At 44.4% G+C, this 20211-nt stretch overlaps 1 protein-coding gene across 3 annotated transcripts in view; it reads left to right on the plus strand.

Annotated features, from left to right (window-relative positions):
• Positions 1-20211, plus strand: part of ppp3ca (protein phosphatase 3, catalytic subunit, alpha isozyme) — a 501801-nt gene that overhangs the window by 378144 nt on the left and 103446 nt on the right. For all 3 annotated transcript variants that reach the window (XM_041194273.1, XM_041194271.1, XM_041194272.1), the window contains exon 6: positions 12839-12978. In XM_041194273.1, coding sequence (XP_041050207.1) covers positions 12839-12978 — 140 coding nt within the window. The remainder of the gene's footprint in view (positions 1-12838; positions 12979-20211) is intronic.

Consider the following 20211-nt stretch of genomic DNA (forward strand, 5'->3'; position numbering starts at 1 on the left):
AAAATGATCTATACAGGAGTTATTTTAAAATGCTTCTTGCGTAAGAAGGGTTTACTTTGCAGGACAGCCCCATGTTAGGTTGTAAATCCATAGTCAAAGGAGACGTAATTAATGCACCAAAATGGCAAGCAGTTCCTCTCAAAGCCTGGACAATGGGTGATCCATCAGCATGTATGCACATTCAGAAAGAAACTTTGCACTTTGGTGCGGAAGACCCATTGATATCTACTTCTGTAACAGAGAAGCTTGAAAACCTTGAATCAGTCAGCAAAAAGGCAGTCACACAAGCATAGTTATGCTTGAAGGTTCCATAAAAATTAAATATTCTGACCACTAATAGGAACAAAAGACCATTGGTTTTGGGACAGTATCACTGGCAAACCGGAGTTCATCACACAGGCTTTATTAGTTCTTTAGAGATTGTCATTCTCAACAATTTTAGATCTTCACTTACTACACTAACTTGTTTAATTGTGGTCATTCTGTCCACAGTTATACAAATGCAATAAGTTTTGAACTCTTAATTGGCTTGACTGCCTCATTTCCAACATTTTTCATCATATGCGGAAGTTTAGGGGATATGTAAGGAAAAATTTTTTTACCCAGATGGTGGTGACGGTCTGGAATGCGCTGCCTGGGAGGGTGGTCGAGGCGGGTTGCCTCACATCCTTTAAAAAGTACCTGGATGAGCGCTTGGCATGTCATAACATTCAGGTCTATGGGTCAAGTGTTGGTAAATGGGATTAGATAGGTAGATTAGGTATTTCTCTCATGTCGTTGCAGACTCAGTGGGCCAAAGGGCCTCTTAGGCACTGTGTGATTCTGTGATATGGCTTGTTTAGGGTATCAGTAGGAAACATTTCTTTGCCTTTTCTGTATACAATACTGAATTCAGACTTTTGAAGACTTAGCTGCATCCAAAAAGCTCCAGAGATATCAGATTACTTTTCACAAAAGCTTCGAGTGGTTTGAAATCACTTTCCGTGGTTATTTATATTATGCAGAACATTGCAGAGTCAAAACAACAGGTTCTTTTTTAATCTGACCATAATTTTTCTCCCTTTTCATAAAATTCTTCGAGGCATATGATTTACTTTCTTGCATGAGACATGCTCCCCATCACATTTTAAACAGGTTGAACTGTAGACATGTATTCTGTTATGGACAGAATTTGTGTGTTTTCTTATTGCCTGTGATCAAAGTGCTTTGTATGTGAGGTATAATTTTACCCTCAGATTGGTTGTCCCAATTTAAATAAACCCAGCGGTAAGCCCTTTTTGTGACTTTTAAAATAAGGATGGTTACAAATTATCCCACACATGCCCCGGAGCTTTAAAAACATGATGTCTCACACACACTATGGGCTGAATTTTATGCTGATCAGGCGGGCGTGCGCCGGACCCGATCGGGTGTGAAATCACGCGATATTTCGGTCAGCAGGCACATGCAAAAGTCAGAAGCACACCCACCGACAATTAAGAGGACAATTAAGCCCATTAATGGCGCAATTGTCTGTCATTTGACGTAGCCCATCCAACCTTGAGGTTGTTGGACCAGCAAATCGGCCAGGCGGCCTTTACATTTTTCATCAAAGCTCATCCAAGGGTGGGATGAGGCTTCCATTATTAAATAAAATAAAAATAGAAATCTATGGACAGCATTTTTATAATCTCCATGTTCAGGTGCCTGATTGCGATGCTTGGACGATTTTTTCCTGATTTAAAAAATTTCATTTCCTGGGTTTCAGGTTTTCAGCTCCCTGAGGCAGCTCTCTGCTTTCAGGGAGCTTTCTGTCAGTGCGGGCCGCACCCGCATTGACATCATCATCCACCCTCTTCCCGCCCCCACCCAGCAACACTGAGTTTTTCAGCGTATGCTTCACACTAGCTGGCTGTTGAATGGCAGTCAGCATGAAATCATGGTTGGGGGCCGATCACGGTCGGTGGTCCATTTCCTGACTGCTCCCGGGCCCACCGATCACGCCCGCCTACCGAGCTGAAAATTCAGGTCTCTAAATCACACAAAGATTAGATACAGGGGAAGAAAAAATCAATGTGATTACAAGGTACAATGGTCTCAGGCTCGCTTTCATGGCAGGACTGTGGTTTCTTAGATTAGTTGATGCTTTTAGTTGAAGTAAAGGTCTTAAAAGCAGACGATCCTCAGTTAGTTGTGAAACTTCTTGTAACTGAATTTCCAGGAGGTTGGTTCTCAGGTGAACTTGAATTTTGAACAGGCTGAAGTGAGTCATCCACCCACTTTCAAGGTATTGCTGTTTACTACCTTGGCTGCTTAAGTTGACTGCAGCTGGTTCATGGCTTTCTGATGAAGTCTCTGTCTTAGAACAGCTCCTACAGTTAATTTAAAAGCAGGCAACAAACATGGCTGTCTTACCCATGTGACCTGTTACAAGTCCAAAGTCCTTTTCCAAATAAGGGGGGTGTATTAAGTGTTTTGGCTTTTCACACCTTGAGAGTTCAAGACTGCCAAGGCCTTTGTATTTGGACAATGGGCCATCACAACACAAAGAAAGGTCAGTGGGATCCATTTTACATTCGTCTAATACCCATTAAGTTTCAGTGTCTCTTTTGCCCATGGTCTCGGAGTTATGCCAGGCTGGAGGAATAATATAGCGAGAATGCAACAATCTGTTTACGTCGTCGTGAAACCAGTTTGCGATGGTCTGCTCCACCTCTCCATGGTGGGCTGCATTTCCCACCGCCGCACATTGAGCATCTAATTTCAACACTTTAGCATCACATTATTAGCCCTGCTTACTGGGATCACCCCCCTGCCCCAACCATCAAATTTACCTCATATCAGCATGACTTCAGAGCGGCGTGCTTCATGGCTGCCTTTAATAGGTGTGCACTGGTGACCTGCCCTTTAAGGGGAACTTGGAGGTGAGTGCACACAACCTTGTGCAGCACTCGCAAGCGTCGCCCGTTAGACATCAAGGAAGAGGTGCCGCACTTTCGTGGGAGGTGGGTTTGCACAGGAAAGTCACTTTATCCCAGCTGATTTTCAGTGCGTTTCTGGGGCAAGGGCTTGAGGGTGGGTCAGGCCAGCATGGTGGGGGGCAAGGCAGCACAGACTGAAGGAAGTGCACAAGCACATGTTGGGTGAGTGGGAGGAGGGGAGGGGGGACGGTGAGGGAAGTGGCCACACAGTTGGAAAAGCTTGTCAAAAGTGAGCATTCTTCGGCAGCTGAGACCATTCAGCTGCAGCTCCATTGACATGCTTGGATTTGGGCTTCTTTTCTTTCCACTCAAGCAACGCAAAAGTAAAAAAAGTGCCACCAAATGCTCCAGAACTTTTCACCCCACGGGCACAGACTGCAAATTAATGTCCATTTAGGGGGCAGCAGAACAATTGGCTAGCTGGACAGGTTGTAGATTCCCCTTGCAAAAGATGGCCATGGTGCAGTCACTGGTGGAGGTGCTCACAGCCCCTTGCAATGTCTTTATTAAGGTTTGGACCAGTATCCATCATGGTTCAAGCTAACAATGCGGGTTAGGAGAATGCCTGCGCCTGAGCTGAGAGCACAGCATACAGTCCAATGGGCAAAGCTGCCGCCAATCAATCAAGTGGAGTGGGTCGAAGTGTGTGGGGTTTTGAGCCACCAATGAGCGCACCGCACACTGGCCATCCAAGTGGTGGCCAGCATTCTCACACATGCATGAAGGGGCCTTCAGACTTAACCAAGTGAGGTTCTTAGGACATAAATACTAACCCACATGTCTCCCTCTTTGATCCTGCAGGAGGAGAAACTCAGGATCCTGGAGCCTGATGATTTAGCAGCATGTCTCATGGCTTAAAGAGAGCAGAGAAAAAGAATAGTGCAGCGAAAGCATCTGGCTTGGCAAGAAAGGAGCACCTCCCTCATAATAAAGGGGCAGCAGGGCCTGCAGCGCACGCAGTTTAAAATCCGCAGAGAGCCGTCACTCGTTGGCACCTCGCTAGACCCAGGATCTATAGACAGCACTTGTCATTCCTTTAGTTGACCAAGAACCAGTGTCACTGAAGACTGTGCATGTCTAGGGAACTGGTCGGTCACATATGCCACCTGCTGCAGGATTTGGCGCCATGGGGACATGGAGGGCAGCTACTGCCAGTGGGTGTGAAAGTGACTGGGCCGCTCAATTTTTATGCCAATGGCTCCTTCCAGGGCACCACAGGTGGCCTGTGCAGGATTTATCAAGCCTCCATGCACAAGTGTATCCAGGAGGTCACAGACACCATCTTCGTGAAGGCACAGAACTTTTTGCATTTCGTCCGGGATCAGGAAGCAAGAGTGCTGGGATTTCTGGTTGTCCACAGGCGTAGGGTGCCATTGACTGCACTCACATGGCTCTTAGATCTCCATAGCAACAGGCAGTCAATTACATCAGCCAGAAGGGCTTCCACTCGCTGAATGTTCAGCTGGTGTGCGTTCACCACAAATGCATCCTACAGATCTGTGCATGATTCCCCGGGTGCATTCACAGCTTCTACATCCTTAGCAGGTCTCAAATTCCTGACATCTTCCAGGGTCCGCAGTGGCTACAGCGTTGGCTGTTCAGGGTCAAGAGCTACTCACAGAGGATGTGGCTAATGGTACCCTTGTGGTGGCCTCAGGCTGCAGCAGAGGCTCATGCAGTGACCAGGACTTTGGTGGAGTAAACGATAGACAATTTGAAAGTAAGATTCGGGTGCCTCGACAGTTCCTGTGGAACACTGCAATACAGTTCACTGAGGGTGTCCTGCATCATCGTCGCGTGCTGCATGCTACACAGCCTGGCGCTACAACGGAAGGAGGACCTGGCTGAGGAGGGGATAGAAGAGCTGCATGTCTTCACCAATGAGGAGGACGTTGAAAGGAAAGACGGTGATGAGGTCCTCAGAGGCGAGGATGCCAGCAATGAGGCCATCACACTGGCCAAACAAAGCAGGTGCACTCAGGGGGCCTTCGTAACTGCAAGATTCATGGAGAATGATGACGAGATGCAGTGAGGACAGTCCTGACACCCTCACCTTACATCTGTGAACATTTGACTCCTGTGTGGCTGATAGCAGCGCATATATCCTCAGTGCTTAGGCTTTTGTCAAGGAGCCGCAGTGGAGGCTCTAATAGTTGCTAGATTCCAGGAGGACACTCCATAGATCCTCACATTGCGTCTGTGAATGTCTGACTCCTGGCTACGGGCAACTCACTTGTGCTCTGTGATCAGAGTCATATCATGGAGACACAGTCGTGCACCTGATCCTTTGTCAGCCTTCAGCACCTGAACCGTTCAGGAGTACAGCACCTCTCATCACAGATGCTGAAGAGATGGGGGGCCAGCCCCATCTCAAAGATGCTGAGAGCACATGGAGTTAATGATGGAACTATGTGACACCTCCACATGTCTTTCTGGCAGCAATGACAAGCACCGTCGAGGTTCAGGCATCACTAGTGTGTCCAGTGAGTGTGAAGCCATACCAGCAATTTGGTCTGAAGGTTACACACTGCACAGGGAAGAGGCCCTGGACTGGTACACCAGCCTTTATCTTGTGCAGGAACCATTGGTTCACATCTGAGTGACACAGACACAGTTTATCATAACAAGGGGCCATAGTCAAGGAGGTATTATTGAGACAAAAACAGAATTACCTGGAAAAACTCAGCAGGTCTGGCAGCATCGGCGGAGAAGAAAAGAGTAGACGTTTCGAGTCCTCATGACCCTTCGACAGAACTTCTCAGAGTTTATTTGCAATAGTGAACATTATGTATAAGTGATGTGTAACCACATCTTCTTAACTTTCCTCACCCTGCTACTACGTCTTGGTACTCCCCTGACATCCACAGCGGAGGTGGACTGCTATGCCCTGACTATGATGAGTTGGCGGGCATCCTCTAGCAGGCCGAGACTTAGACGCTCCCAGCCTGCTTTGAATGTCCAGCTGTGGGCCAGCTGGACCCTCCTTGCCCTTTTGAGTCCAACTGCAGGGTCAACAGGAAGAGGGGATTTGGATTGCCAGGACTCTCCAGGAGTCACCTGGGTGGATGGCCCCGGGGTGTCAAACTGCTGGTCCTCCTCCCTATGGGTGCCTGATGTCCTCGGCTCTCTCTTTGAGGAGAAGGGCAAGCTGGAGTGAGATCGAGCTGCCCTGCACCCCTCTCGCGTTGACACTGTTGGAGGCCAACTGTGGCATCTGCGATGGAGCTCAGCTCGTCCAGCAGTGCAGGACCCATGTCCTGGACCAAGGCCTCTGTGGCAGCAGCCATCATACCAGTGACCTTGGTGCATTGGCATGCCAGCGCTATCACCTCAGACTGAAGACAGACGGACTCCTCCACTGTGCCTTGCAATCTGAGGAGTGCAGTGGACAGCCCTTCCTGAAATTCCTGAGCTTGCCTTTGCAGCTCCAGCAACTGAGGTATGACCAAGTCCAGAGGCTCGTCATCTGACTCAGCCTCAGCAGATATCTGGGTTCCAGCAGTTCTCCGAGTGCCGGAAACCTGGCAATCTCCTGCCACCACCTGCTGTGGATCAGGCAGTGTGATGTGCTCACAAGATTGTGACCCCAAGTTTAGCCTAGAACTAGGTCCCACCAAGGTGTGTGTCTCTGCACTAGTGAAGGGTGTTGGTGAATGCTGTGACAGATTTTCAGTTAGAGTGTCATCAGGTGGTTCTTTTGAGGCGTCTTCGGGGCTTGAGTCGAGGACCTGGCTCGTGGACCCCCTCAGCTGTTTCCCAGATGTGCCTATGAAAGCATAGCAGCTGACTGTGAAACAGGGGAACTCACTCATAGCATGGTTGTCTGATGGAAGTTGCTGGATCCTAAGTTGGTCGAGCATTGCTGACCTCACTGTCAGCACAGGAACGGTGGAGATCGTCACTGGCCAGTTGGATGACTCTATTTCCAAAAATCTATGAGGGCCTTGAATTCAGACATTCCTCCAATAGCCTGCAACCTCTCCCTTTTGTTGTGTGCCATCTTGTCCTGATGAATACCAATGGAGAGAGTTTAACCAGGACGCCTGCCAGGCCAGATGAGAAGGATGCCTGGTATGTGTGGGTGGTGAGTGGTGTCATGGACAGAATGAGGACACAAACCACAGGTCAGAAGAAGGCATATGTGAGAGAGTGAATGGTGATGTCCCTTGAACTGGCAGTGAGTGAGGGCCCTGTGGATGTGTAATGAGTTTGTGAGTGTGCGAGTTGAGAGGGATGAGAAGAGTGAATTACCCTGGTGGAATGGAGGTGATCATTCATCCTCTTTTGACACTGGGTGGCTGTCCTCTTTTGCAGGACATTGGCACTGACCACCGCTGCCATCACCTGCCATGCTGGATTGGTGACCTTGCTTGCTGGTCTTCACCCAGAGCGGGGGTAGAGGACTTCACGGCAGGTCTCCATTGTGTCCAGCAGGTGACCAAGGGACGCATCACTAAACCTGGGGTCAGCATGTTTCCTCCCTTTGGCAGCCATGACTTTCCAGCAGCTTCCGATCCCTTAGAGAGTGCTAGTTCTGTGTAGGGGCATCTTTTAGATATGATACCCGGATTACTGAAGGCCTGAGGTGACGGTGGTGCGGACAAATCAGAGGATTCCCTGCCAGTGTTCCGACGTGTTTCCCGTGAATGCATTATTAATGAGGCGAGGCACGCCGGGAATGGGACGATACGGCGCAAAAAGCTGCCATTACAGCTAGCAGGTAAAATGACTTTTTTCAAGCCCGCTGCCGCACTTAGTGGAAATCTAGGACAATTCCACCCTCAGTCTCTGGTTTATCATTTCTTGTCTCCCCCGTGGCAGGCCTGTAGTTTCTTGGATGGTTTTGATGCTTTAAATTAGAAGGGAGGGTCTTGTAAAGTAAAGGTTCATAGCAGGCTGAGAGATTTCTTGCAGTCAGATAGCAAGGAGGGTGGTTCTCAGGTGAACTTTGAACTGTGCTAGGCTGCGGGGTGGGGGGAGTCCTTTTCTCTTTTAAGGTCTTGCTGTTAATTACTTTGGCTGATTGATGACTTGCAGCTTGTTCACGGCCTGGCTTCCTGACTAACTGACGACTAATGACTAACTGCAAACAGCTCTTAGCTGATTTTTAAAAGCAGACAAAAATATGGCTGCCCCCATGTGGCTTTTCCCAAGTTCAAGTCCTTTTTCCAAATAAGTGACGGTGTTTATGTTGATTTCACATCCTGAGTTGTGGATTAATACCTCTGAGGGTTTGAGACAGTCATCAGGATATAACGGGACAGTGATAGGGGCCATTCACTTCCATCTGCCGTCCTGAATTTCGATATTTCCTTTTGTCCAGTATGAGACATGTAGAGGGGCAGTCTGGTAATTCCACTGTTGTTTATGTTGGCCCATCCTTAAACAAAGAGATGTGTGAATTCCCAAGATGGCTGTGGATGTCCATATTTAATTAGGTATTCAAATGTGACTCGCTACTGTTTGTAGCTCAAATGCCAAAGGTCACATGATTTTTAGCAGCCATTTTAATAGCTTGTTTGTATCCAGGTTTTAAAAGTATTTGACTGAAAGTTCATATTATACTGGGCAGGATATTATTAATGCTGCAATATCTATGCTTTAGTTCTTGAGTGGTGATGATCTTGACTCTCCCAAATATTTCTTATGTTGATAGTTCCATGTGATGTCAACCTTTACTTTATCAATCACAATCTGAGAAACAGTTAGCATTTCAGGTCTGTGACCTGTCATCAAAAAGTTCTGATGAAAGGTCACAGACCTGAAATGTTAATTATGGTTCTTCCTCCACCGATGCTACCTGATCTGCTTTCAGTGTTACCAGCAATTTCAGTTTTTATACCTGTATCTTCCAAATGGTTTAATCAAAAAACAGGAGGGGTTATTTTGGCCAAAGGGTGAAAACAGGCACTGTCCATTTTAAAGAACCAAATGGGATTTCGCTCCCTTCATTGTGCAGCTGATGTGTGACAGGCTATACATCTTGCAGGCAAATGTCCATTAACTTGGCAGCAATCATATTTCCTTCATTTTGCAGCAGTCCTCCTTGCGACTTGTATTTGACTAACTATGGCAAGTGAAAGGCTGGCTGTTGGATGACAGTGTATACAGATAGTGGATGCTCTCTCTGCACCAGTTAAAATATATTGTTCATAGTTGTGGAAGCAAAAAAATAATTTTAGAGATGTTGTACTTGATGGAAAATTGAGGGGATAATTTTCGGCATAAGTAGTACCGTACTGTGTATTGAAATTTGAATTATTTATTTATGAGCATGTTGGCATATAATTTGTTGATGCACTGGTCCTCAACAGACCCTATCAAGCAATCTTTCTCTTAATTATAATTATCCTTATTTACCATATATAGCTGTTTCTGGCCTCTATTTTTTCAGGTTTTGGACTTGGACATTTGGCTGCATTATACCTCTGACCCCAGATCAGCCAAACTCTTGCTGAAATCCTATTTCCCGTAATATTCACAGTCTATTGCAGGGGCTTTACTCTTCTATTGAACACTGAGTTCCATCTTGCTTAGAACAACACCTATATCAGTTTTGTCTTCAAATTGAAGACCACTAAATGTTTTAAGTGCCTTTTTCTATCCAGGTAATTAGTGTTAATTGTTAATGGGATGTGATGCAACCTTTTAATTTTTCTGCTTTTAAACCTTTTCTGGCTTGAATGTTTATCATCACTAGATATGTCAGAATGGTAAATTTTAAATAATAGGCTTGTAAAACTGAACAGTGCTGAATTTCGTAACTTTTTTTTGTTTTATAATGACCTTTGGCTGCTAAAAATCACATAGGGTGGGGTATGCTCAGTTAAAATTAAAGTTATCAGGTAAATGCAGAAACCCACGTTATGTTATAAAAACCAACCTTCCTAGCTTTAATGGTTTATTTTTTCTTCTGTATTTCCTTTTGAAACACTGGCTGGAATTTTCCAGAGCCACGGGGGGGGCCAGCCAGCCATTGGAATCCCCATTCCTGATCCCGCTAGCGTAATGGGCTGGAAAATTCCAGCCACCCTTTTAAATTCAGTCAGTTGTATCCATTGTGACTCATTGGTCCAGAATTTCCAATCTCCGGGGGATTTCAGTGGAGGTCGTATCCTGGAGGCACTCCTGAAGATGTAGTGGGGACTGGCCTCCCTGGAAATCCCCACGCAAGGACTGCACGGGAATTGCCCAGGAAGTTTAAACTTATGAAGGGCAATTACCCAGCACAGGAAACTATCGGATACTTAGATGTAAATCGGAGACTTCGGATGGCACGAACTATCTTGGCAGAATAGTTACCCAGGAAACATTAGAAGAATTAAAACCACTTTTAACATGTGAGTAACTATAGCACTGAATCCCCTCACCCTCGCAACTATCCACACCCCTTCAACTATGCTCTTGCCCTCCTGACTACCCTTGAGCCCCACAACTATCTTCCCTAGTCCCCCTACTACCCTCACACTCCCCCCAACACCCCCAACCCGCCCCAACTACTTTCACACCCCCCCCGACTACACTCCCATCTCCTGCCTACTCTGACACCCCCTGACAACATTCCCACCCCCTGACTATCCTGACAGCCCCCCGACGACACCCCAATGCCCACATCTATCCTCCTAACCCGCCCTCACAACCCCAACTAACTTCCCACCCCCTCGACCCATCCTACCCCACCGGCCCACCCTATGCTCCCGGCCCATCTTACAACGCCCCCACCCCCCGGCCCATCCTACCCCCAACCTATTGCACTCGCCTCCCCTCCCCAATCCCCAATCCCCACTCCCGGCCCAACTTACCCTCCAACCCATCTTAACACCCCTCCCCCTCTGGCCTATTGTACTCCCCCCATCCTGCCTGACCCATATTACCCACCCCGACCCATCCTACCCACCCCAGCTCATTCCACACCCTGACCTGTCCTACTCCCACCCCCCCCAACCCGTCCTACCCCTTCCCCCGGCCTTTTCCAGCCTCCCTGATGCAACCTACTCCCCCTCCCCACCCAGATCCATCCCACCCCACCCACTCTACCCATCCTGCCCCGACTCGACCTGTCTTACCCCTCCAATCCACCCCGACCGATCTTACCACGCCCCCACCCCACAACCCTTCTACCCCACCTGACCATCCTGCCTTCCGGACCCACCTTACCATCGCAACTCATCCTACACTGCCCCCACCACTTAATCCTATCCGCTTACCTTATACACTTACCTTTAACCTGGCTTCTTAAAGTGCATTTAAGCACAGGGACCTTTAAACTTGCCTGATCAACAGCTGCTAGTGCCGTAAAAAGGGGTAAGGCTGCACTTCCCCTGACGCTGCTGCCCTGCACGAGAAGGCCTCGGGAACCAGATGCACTACACATTTCTCACCAGGTTCATGTCAGAAGAGCGAGCGAGAAATGTGCAGCTCCTGACCTGAGCAAGTAAAAAGGAGCGGAGTGGCAATCTGGCCCAATGTGGTATTTTTTGTTGTGATTATTCTCCCATTGAATTTACAGAATGAGTCTCAGTTAATATGGCTGCATTGATGAGGAAAGAGACCAGTCTTCTGAGCATATGTCCTAGAAAAAGACTACAGAGCTTTATGCCCTGTAGTACATATAAAAACACTTTCACTGCACTTGATGCAGGTGTTAATCATATTAACATTTCTAGGTAAAATGGAGCCCAGGTCACCAGCATTTAACAATTGAAAAAAAGTTACACCAATGTTGATACAGGTTAGATGCACCATGTCTAACCCTGCATGAAATTGTTACTGCTTTATGTTGAGAAGCTTCTTTCATTCTTTATGACATAGACCATAAAATATCCCTTAGATCAAATGCTCGCTTCAGAATTTGAATGTTTTACTGGGGTGGAGGAGCACTGGAAACTCTCACAAGAAAGGTGTTTTTAATTTTTTTTACTTGCCTTATTGTGGAATTGAAAGGAGCAGGTTCCTAGCAAGCTTCGTATTAAATCCACAGACCACAGCCAGCCACCGCTCCCACCACCCCTCCTCCCAGCCTGACAACACTAGCTAATGTTGATGCTTCCTGAGACAAACAAGCTAAGGCAAAGATGGCTGCTGCAGCTTGCTGATAATAGGTAGATAATGTGTATTCAGCATGCACTGCACCGAGGTCACATCCTAATCTAGATGTGATCCATGTTTGAGGCCAATATGCTTTGATTAGTCAACAATAATATGGATGGTGACAGATGGATCTGAACAGGTGGGAGCAAACACAACCACACTGTATAAATTGTGCATCAAGTGTATTTTCTCATCCACATACAACATTTGCTAATAGTCCAAATGAGGAACTATATGTAGCTAGAGATGTTTAATCATGGTGCTCTCTGCTGTAGTTCTTGGCTGCAAAACAGTAAAATATTCCTACGAAGCTCTGTGTAGAGAACCAGAAACATGTCCCTTCATTGACTTGGGAACAGGATTGTTAAACTAGCAAGTGTTGCTCAACCGTTCAGGTAATTCACAAGGCTGTTTGATATGCTGGGACTGAAATTCCTTTCCTAAACCCCTCCACCTAACTCTCCTTTAAGATCTTCCTTAATACTCAGTTCTCTCACCAGGCTTTGATAACTTCTCCTAATGTCTCCCCCATTGGCTTTCTGCCCATTTTCCCCTTTGTCCTTCTATAAAGCAGCATATTAAAGCTGCTCTATCAATGCAAGTTGTTCATTTTTCACAAAATGTTGATACAGAAAACATATTCTGCATGAATTTAGTATATATGATTGGGAAGAGGACTGAGCTGTTTTTTTTACAGTTGATCATTCTAATGTGTTAACATTGGAAATGAGATTTTTTCCTCTCAGTAGGTTCAGCACAATGACAATGCAATGTGTTTCTTTTCACAGTTAGACAGATATAAAGAACCACCAGCATTTGGTCCTATGTGTGATCTGTTATGGTCAGATCCTTTGGAAGACTTTGGAAATGAAAAGACACAGGAATATTTCAGTCATAACACAGTGAGAGGATGCTCTTATTTTTATAGGTAAGTCCTTAAGATTACATTTACTGATTTACTACATGAACATGGCAGAACTGATTAGGAAGGACAATCATACTCGAGCAATTATTGGGAGTGAGGTTAAAGGCCATTATCGCTTAATGTACAATTCTTGTAAGGATGATGTAGGGTCCAGAGGCCATTTTGAGTCTGTTTGACTTTTTTCTTCTTTAAAACTATTTCATGTTAGCTCAGAGGCAGCTTGTTGCTGTATCCCAGAAGTAATGGAACATCTTTTCTTGCACAAAATCCAGCTTGGTGAATTATTAATTGCAGCTGAATTGAGATAAGTGAATGCACTTCGCTTGAGGGAGGAAAAGTTGGACATTTTTGTTTGGTGCTGTGGACAGAGAGCTAAAAGTAGATCGCTTGCCTATCCTTTTGACTTAGAAAGAAATGTGGCATGAGGAATCCAATGAAATAGTGCTGAATACCTGAGGAGAACATGGTGATGATAACTGTGGAAAGGATATTCTTGTGCTTCTTCAGGTTAGAAATAATTAATCAAGTATATTTACTTAATTTGGAAGTTAGAATTTGGATATTTTTTCTTTTTTCAAAATTATGTTAAAACAAAGTTCTTCATAAAAGAACTCATATAAACTATTTGATGTACTTTGACTTTGGCAAACAGCCTTGATGATTGACAGTGGAAATTGGAAATTTAGATGGCCATCACCCACATTTTTCTGACCATTGCAACTAAAATTAACTCAGAGGTAAATGTCTCCAGTAGCTGAAGTCTTACCTAGCACAAAGGAAAATGGGGTTCTGAAGAAGAGTCATATTGGACTCGAAACGTCAACTCTGTTTCCCTTTCCACAGATGCTGCCACACCTGCTGAGTTTTCCAGCACTTTCTGTTTTTGTTTCAGACCTCCAGCATCCACACTATTATGCTTTTATTACAAAGAAAGATTGATGTGGTTGTTGAAGGCCAATCAGCTCAACAAGAGGACACCAACTATTTTCAGCTGTCTTATCAATGGCCTTCTCTCCATCATAAGGTCAGAATGGGAATGTTCACTGATGATTGCATAGCGTTCAGTTCCATTCACAACTCCTCATTTAATGAAGCAGTTTTCCGGGCTTGGGCTGATAACTGGAAAGTAACATTCACACCACACAAGTGCCAACAATTACCTGCTCAAACACAAGAGTCAAAATACCTTCACTTGACATTCACTGTCATTGCTATCATCAAACCCCCAAGCTTCAACATCCTGGGAGTTACCATTTACCAGAAATGGTCCAGCAGTATAAGTACTGTATTTACAAAAGCAAATCAAAGGCCAGGTATTCTGTGGCAAGTGACTCCCCAAAGCCTTCCCACCATCTACAAGGCACAAGTAAGGAGTGGGATAGAATACTTTTCATTTGCTTGGATGAGTGCAGCTCTAACAGCACTCTAGAAGCTCGACAGCATGTAGAATAAAGGAGCCCAATTGATTGACGCCCCGTTGACCACCTTAAACATTCACTCCCTCCACACTGGTGCACCACGATTGCAGTGTATACCATCTACAAGATCCACTGCAGCAACTTGCCAAGCCTTCTTTGACAATCCCTCCCAAACCCACAACTTCTACTGCCTACTTGGCAAGAACAGCAGGCGCATGTCTTGTTTCTTGTTTCTATTTTTAATGATGTACACAGGCCATCAATATTGTGGCTGAGCTAACTTTATTGATAACATGAGCACATATCTGCAGTGTATGAACTCTATTAAGACAGGCTGCAGCATGTGCAATCTGACCTTCAACCCCAGGCCAGATGACTCCATATATAGCAGAGAGTACCGTATAGTATCTAATACTGGAGTTCAAAACCACAATCAGCTATTATCATGACATTTCCCTTTTTAAAAAAAACTTTTATACAACTCAAGTACACAAAGTCTGTTATCTATTCTTTCTCACTTTTTTGATCAGTCTGTTTTGTCTTTTACTCATCTCTGTATCTCTCTGGTCTTTTCACAATTTTTCCACTGGATGTTCTGCATGGTGACAGAGGTGATTCTGAACGACAAGGAGCCTTCTCCAGCTCTGTGTCACTATCACCCTTTGGATAGTTTTCAGGACTCTCGGGCTTTATCTGGTTATCTGTTGCTTCACTGGTGCATTCTGGTTTTTGATCTTCAGCTATTCTTTCTGGTTCAGCACAAGGTTGTGTTTCATTTGTTTTCCATAAGAATTTCCAGTTTCTCCTGTACTGTTGTCCATTTGGAATCTTCACTATGTAAGACCTCGGTTCTCCTGTGATTCCTGTGACAACAGTAGGATTCCAGATCCCTTCATGCTGAATCCTCACTGCCTCTCCCATGTTCAGGTCAGGCAGAGGTCGGGCATCTCGATCAAAGTACTGTTTCTGCTTCTGGGTCTCTTCTGTCCGCCTTTGCCTTCTTCAACAGGTGTTTTAGGGTCTGCATGATACATTCCACCATTCTGTTGGATTGTGGATATTTGGGACTTGACGTATTGTGGCAAAACACCCAGTCCTTTGCAAATTTGTGAAACTCAGTGCCTGTGAATTGTGAACCATTATCTGAGATGAGCATTTCAGGTATGCCATTATAAGCAAAAATTGATTTTAAATGATTTATTACAGTAATGCTATTACTATCATTTCTCAGCAGCACAGACTCAAAAATCTGTGAGTAATAATCTATTGCTAGTAGGTACTCACTGTTGTCAAATGTGAACTCCATTCCAATTTCCTGCCAGGGCCTCTCTGGAACACTGTGTGGTTGAAGTGGTTCTTTTTGTTGCAATTTTCTGTACTTTTGGCACACTGCACACCTCACACCTATTCATCATTTCCCCGATTTGTGCTCCCATTCCAGCCAATACATTACATCTCAAGCTCTTCTCCTGCATGTTTCAATGCCGAGGTGACTTTAATGTATGCACTGCAGCATTTCTTTCTTAGGTGTTGCAGGAATTATGATCTTTTCTCCCTTGAAACGTACTCCTTCTGCTACATGAAGTTCCTCATGAAAGTTCCAATACTCTTGTACAGCAGAAGAGGCTTGGTTCCAATGTGTGGGCCAGCCAGTTTGCACAATCTACTGCAGTTTTCTCAGGGTGACATCATTCTAGGTCACTTCCCTGACCTCATCCAGTTTGGTTACAGCCACAGGTAAATGTTTTGTCAGCATGTGAATCTGTGCTTCCATTTCTTTATCTTCTTCCTCCATGATGGGTAGGTATGCACGTGACAGAGTCTCTGCAATATATTTAACTCTGACCTCTAATGAAGTATATATATATACTTCTGCAGATGCATTATTAATCTTTGGATTGTCAGTGGTGCACAGTTCAGGGGCTTTTTAGGTATAGTTTCCAAAGACTTACGATCAGACTCTACCTCCACGTCTTTGCCAAAGACAAACTGATGGCAGCATTCTAGGCCAAACACAATTGCTAGCATTTCTTTCTCTATTTGGACATGCCCCTGCTGTGTTTCAGTCTTTGCCTTTGAAGTGTATGCCACAGGGGCCTCATTTTGCAAGAGGACAGCTCCCAGGCCAGTCTTTAAAGCATCCACTGAGATCTTGACCAGCTGACTGACATTGTAATATTTTAACTGGTGCCTGGGTCAGTGTTCTTTTCAGACTGGTCAAAGCTTCCTGGTGACTTTGTTCCCAGTGCCATTGCACATCATTTTGTTGAAGTTCTCTGAGAGGTGCGGTCATGTCTGACATGTTCGGATTGAATTTCCCAAGATTGGTCACCATTCCCAAAACCTCTCCAAGCCTTTTTTATATTCCGGGGGTGGTATGTTCATGACTGCTTCAATTTTACTCATTTAGCTTCAGTCCCTCATTTGTTAACGCATGTCCCAAGTACTTGATTTCATGAAGACCTATGTTGCATTTTTCCTTCTTCAACTTGAAGTTCATTTCTCCAGCTCTGGCCAGCACCTGCTTCAGTCTGTGGTCGTGTTCTTCCCATGAGATTCCCCAGACCAGCACATCGTCAATATAGGTTTTTACACCCTCTAACACTTCAAACAGCTGCTTCACCGTTCTGTGGAACATCTCTGGAGCTGAATTAATAACAAAAGTTAAGCGTACAAACCTGTTTCACCTGTATGGTGTGTTGAAGGTGCAGAGATAGGAGCTGCGTTTATCCAGCTTGACCTGCCAGAAGTTTGAACTTGCATCCAAGACTGAATAGTATTTAGCACTGGCTAGCTTACATGTGATTTCTTCTATTGTGGGCAACTGATAATGCTCTCTTTGTACTGCCTGGTTTAGGTCTCTGGGATCAAGACAAACTGGCAGATTCTCATCTGATTTTTCTACAATTACAATCGGATTAACCCACTTTGTCAGTTCTTCAATTTTCTTGATGATGTGAATTTTCTCCATTTTGTCCAACTCTGCTTTCAGTTGGTCTCTCAGTATTACCGGTATTTTCCTGAGCAGGTGTATTTTGGGTGTCACAGTTTCGTCAATTTTAATGGTGTAATCTCCTATTAGACAGCCAATGCCCTGGAACACATCTTTATACTCACTCAATCAGTGGTGACAGTCATATTCTCTTGATTAGCTTCAGATTTTCACAAGCTTTGATTCCAAGAATGGGTTTTGCATCAGTTTTCACCACTATGAATGGAAGTGCTTGAGACCGTCTTTTGTAGTTCATTTTAAGTGCACTTGCCTTCTACTGCAATTTTTTCACCTGTATAAGTAGACAGCTTCACTTTTGTTTTAGTCAGCTGTTTTTCCTTGCTTATCTTTTGATACAGGCTTATGGAAATGTCATTTGCTTGTGCACCTGTGTCAAGCTTGAAATTCACTATCATGTTGGCAACTTTTAAATCAACCTTCCATTCATCTTCTTTGGAATTTGTTGTTACTGCACCAACGAAATGTTCAGTTTCAGTGTCTGTGTCATCATCTGCAATTGAGTGCACTTTCTTCGATTTACACACCTTAGTGAAGTGATTTAGTTTATCACAGTTCTTACACTACTTTCGGTAGGCTGGACAACTACATGGTAAATGCTCTGTTCCGCATGAGCTGCATTTAAATGTTTCTTTAGCAGTTTTGTTCTTTTTACCTTCAGGCTGTCTAATTATTCTTTCCCAGGCCAGGGCTGTTTCTATTTAACTGCATCTAACTGCTTGACCATGTGCAGCTTATCATCTTCTGTCATCTGTTTAATCTGGCATTTCGTTGTCTCTGCCGCTGTACAGATATGTATTGCTTTCTCCAGTATAAGATAAACTTCCCTCAAATGTCATTCTGTCAGAGTCATTTGCGCTCCTGCACGTTGTTCTATCTCAGATAAGTGATTTTTCAAGCCCTCCAAATTCACACAATTTAGCTCATTTTCTCAGCTTAGTTACATACTGGCTAATGTTGTCACTGCCTTGCATGCATATAAAAAATTGGTATCTTTCATATGTGATGTTTACCTTAGGGTTGCAGTAGGTTTTGAATTTTTCCATTATTTTTTTCAAGTTGTTTTGTTTCTCATCACTTTGAAATGTGAATATGTTATAGACTTCTGTGGCTTCTTCCCCTGCTACATGAAGAAAGATGGGAGACTGTACTTGAGAGTCTTTTTTAACACTGCCTGTCGCTGTGAGGTATAGTTTGAATCACTGCCAGAACCACCTCCAGTTTTTGTCGAGATTACCCTCCAAACTGAGCTCTGTCAGTGGTTTCAGAATTTCCATTGTGCGTTTAGTTTACTTCTGACACCATGCCTTGTTTCTTGTTTTTAAAGATGCACGTAGACCACCGACATTGTAGCTGAGCTAACTTTATTGATTACACATTTTCCTAATATGAACACATATCTGCAGTGTCTGAACTCTGTCAAAACAGGCTCCAACATCTGCTATCTGACCTTTATGCCCCAGGTCAGGTGACCCCATATATAATACAATGTACCATATAGTATCTAATACTGGTGCCCACAACCACAATCAACTATTATCATGACAGCACATGGGAACACCATAGCCTACAAGTTCCCCTGAAAGTCACACATCATCCTAACTTGGAAATATAATATCCTTCCTTCATCGTTGCTGGATCAACGAGCTCCAAACTTAAGGCGTTATGGACTACAGCAGTTCAAGAAGGCAGCCCACTACCATCCTCTCAAAGGGAAATTAGATATGGGCAATAAATGCTGGTCTTGCCGTCGATATCCACATTCCATGAATGGATAAATTTTTAAAATGTTGCAAGTAATTTTTTTTTACCTATTGCACCTTCAACACTCTGAGAAATTAATAAATGGGTCCAAATTGTGGTAATATTTTTCAAACTTGGGACAGTATTTTACTCTTCCCCAGGAACAGGTTGGGAGGTTGGTGGGGCGGCAGAGTGGGATGTTAAATTGGGTGTAAATGGGCACTATTCCAAATGTTGACCCACCTGCCCCTGACCCCGCTGCAACTTTACGTATAGCAGGGGAGGTATCAGGTTTCCCACCTGCCCTCGGGCCAGTTGAGGCAATTAGTGGCCAATTAATCACCCCGCTGAGTAAATGGCTGCAGGGCAATCAGCTGGCGAGGGCAAGTTCACCAGCTACATTTTTGCTGGCAATGGTAGAGAGGGCAGGAACCCTGGCACAATGTAAAATGCTGCCATTAGTGTTTTTTTCATAACTTTTCATAAACCTTAAAGTAACATGTTAATATCACCAGGAATGCAACTCTCAAATCGGAAAATTCATTGTCCCCCCTTTTAGAATGTTTGGTAAAATAATTCAATGACAGAAGAGAAAATGACAGAAACTCACCTGAAAAGGCTTTCCTGTATGACACTGTGAAATTACTGTGATTTTACAGTTGGCCAATTGGACTGCTAGTTTAGAGGAAAGCTTTTGATATTTGCTGATGGTAATGTTATAGCTTCCCCTATTCTGAACTGAAACATTCTTCTCTTAACTAAATTTATCTCAATATTCACTGTTGCCACACCTGGTATTGTAATATCAAAACAACCCATCTAACAGCCTTAGGAAAGCAAATTTGTACAGGAGATGCAATTCCCCAGGAAAGTTACCTTTTATGCTAATATCTACTGACTGCCAGCCTGTTTGTTGAGTTGTGAGTATTTTATAATGGCTCAAAACAAGTCTTAAGCTATTTTGTCAGAACGATGCAATTTATTATATTAGATATTATGAAAATAGCACACATGGGAGGATATGAGAAAGAACTCTGAGAAAATAGAAATGTAAACAGCATTATT

Source organism: Carcharodon carcharias, chromosome 8 (genome assembly GCF_017639515.1).
Source record: "Carcharodon carcharias isolate sCarCar2 chromosome 8, sCarCar2.pri, whole genome shotgun sequence".
Taxonomy (NCBI): domain Eukaryota; kingdom Metazoa; phylum Chordata; class Chondrichthyes; order Lamniformes; family Lamnidae; genus Carcharodon; species Carcharodon carcharias.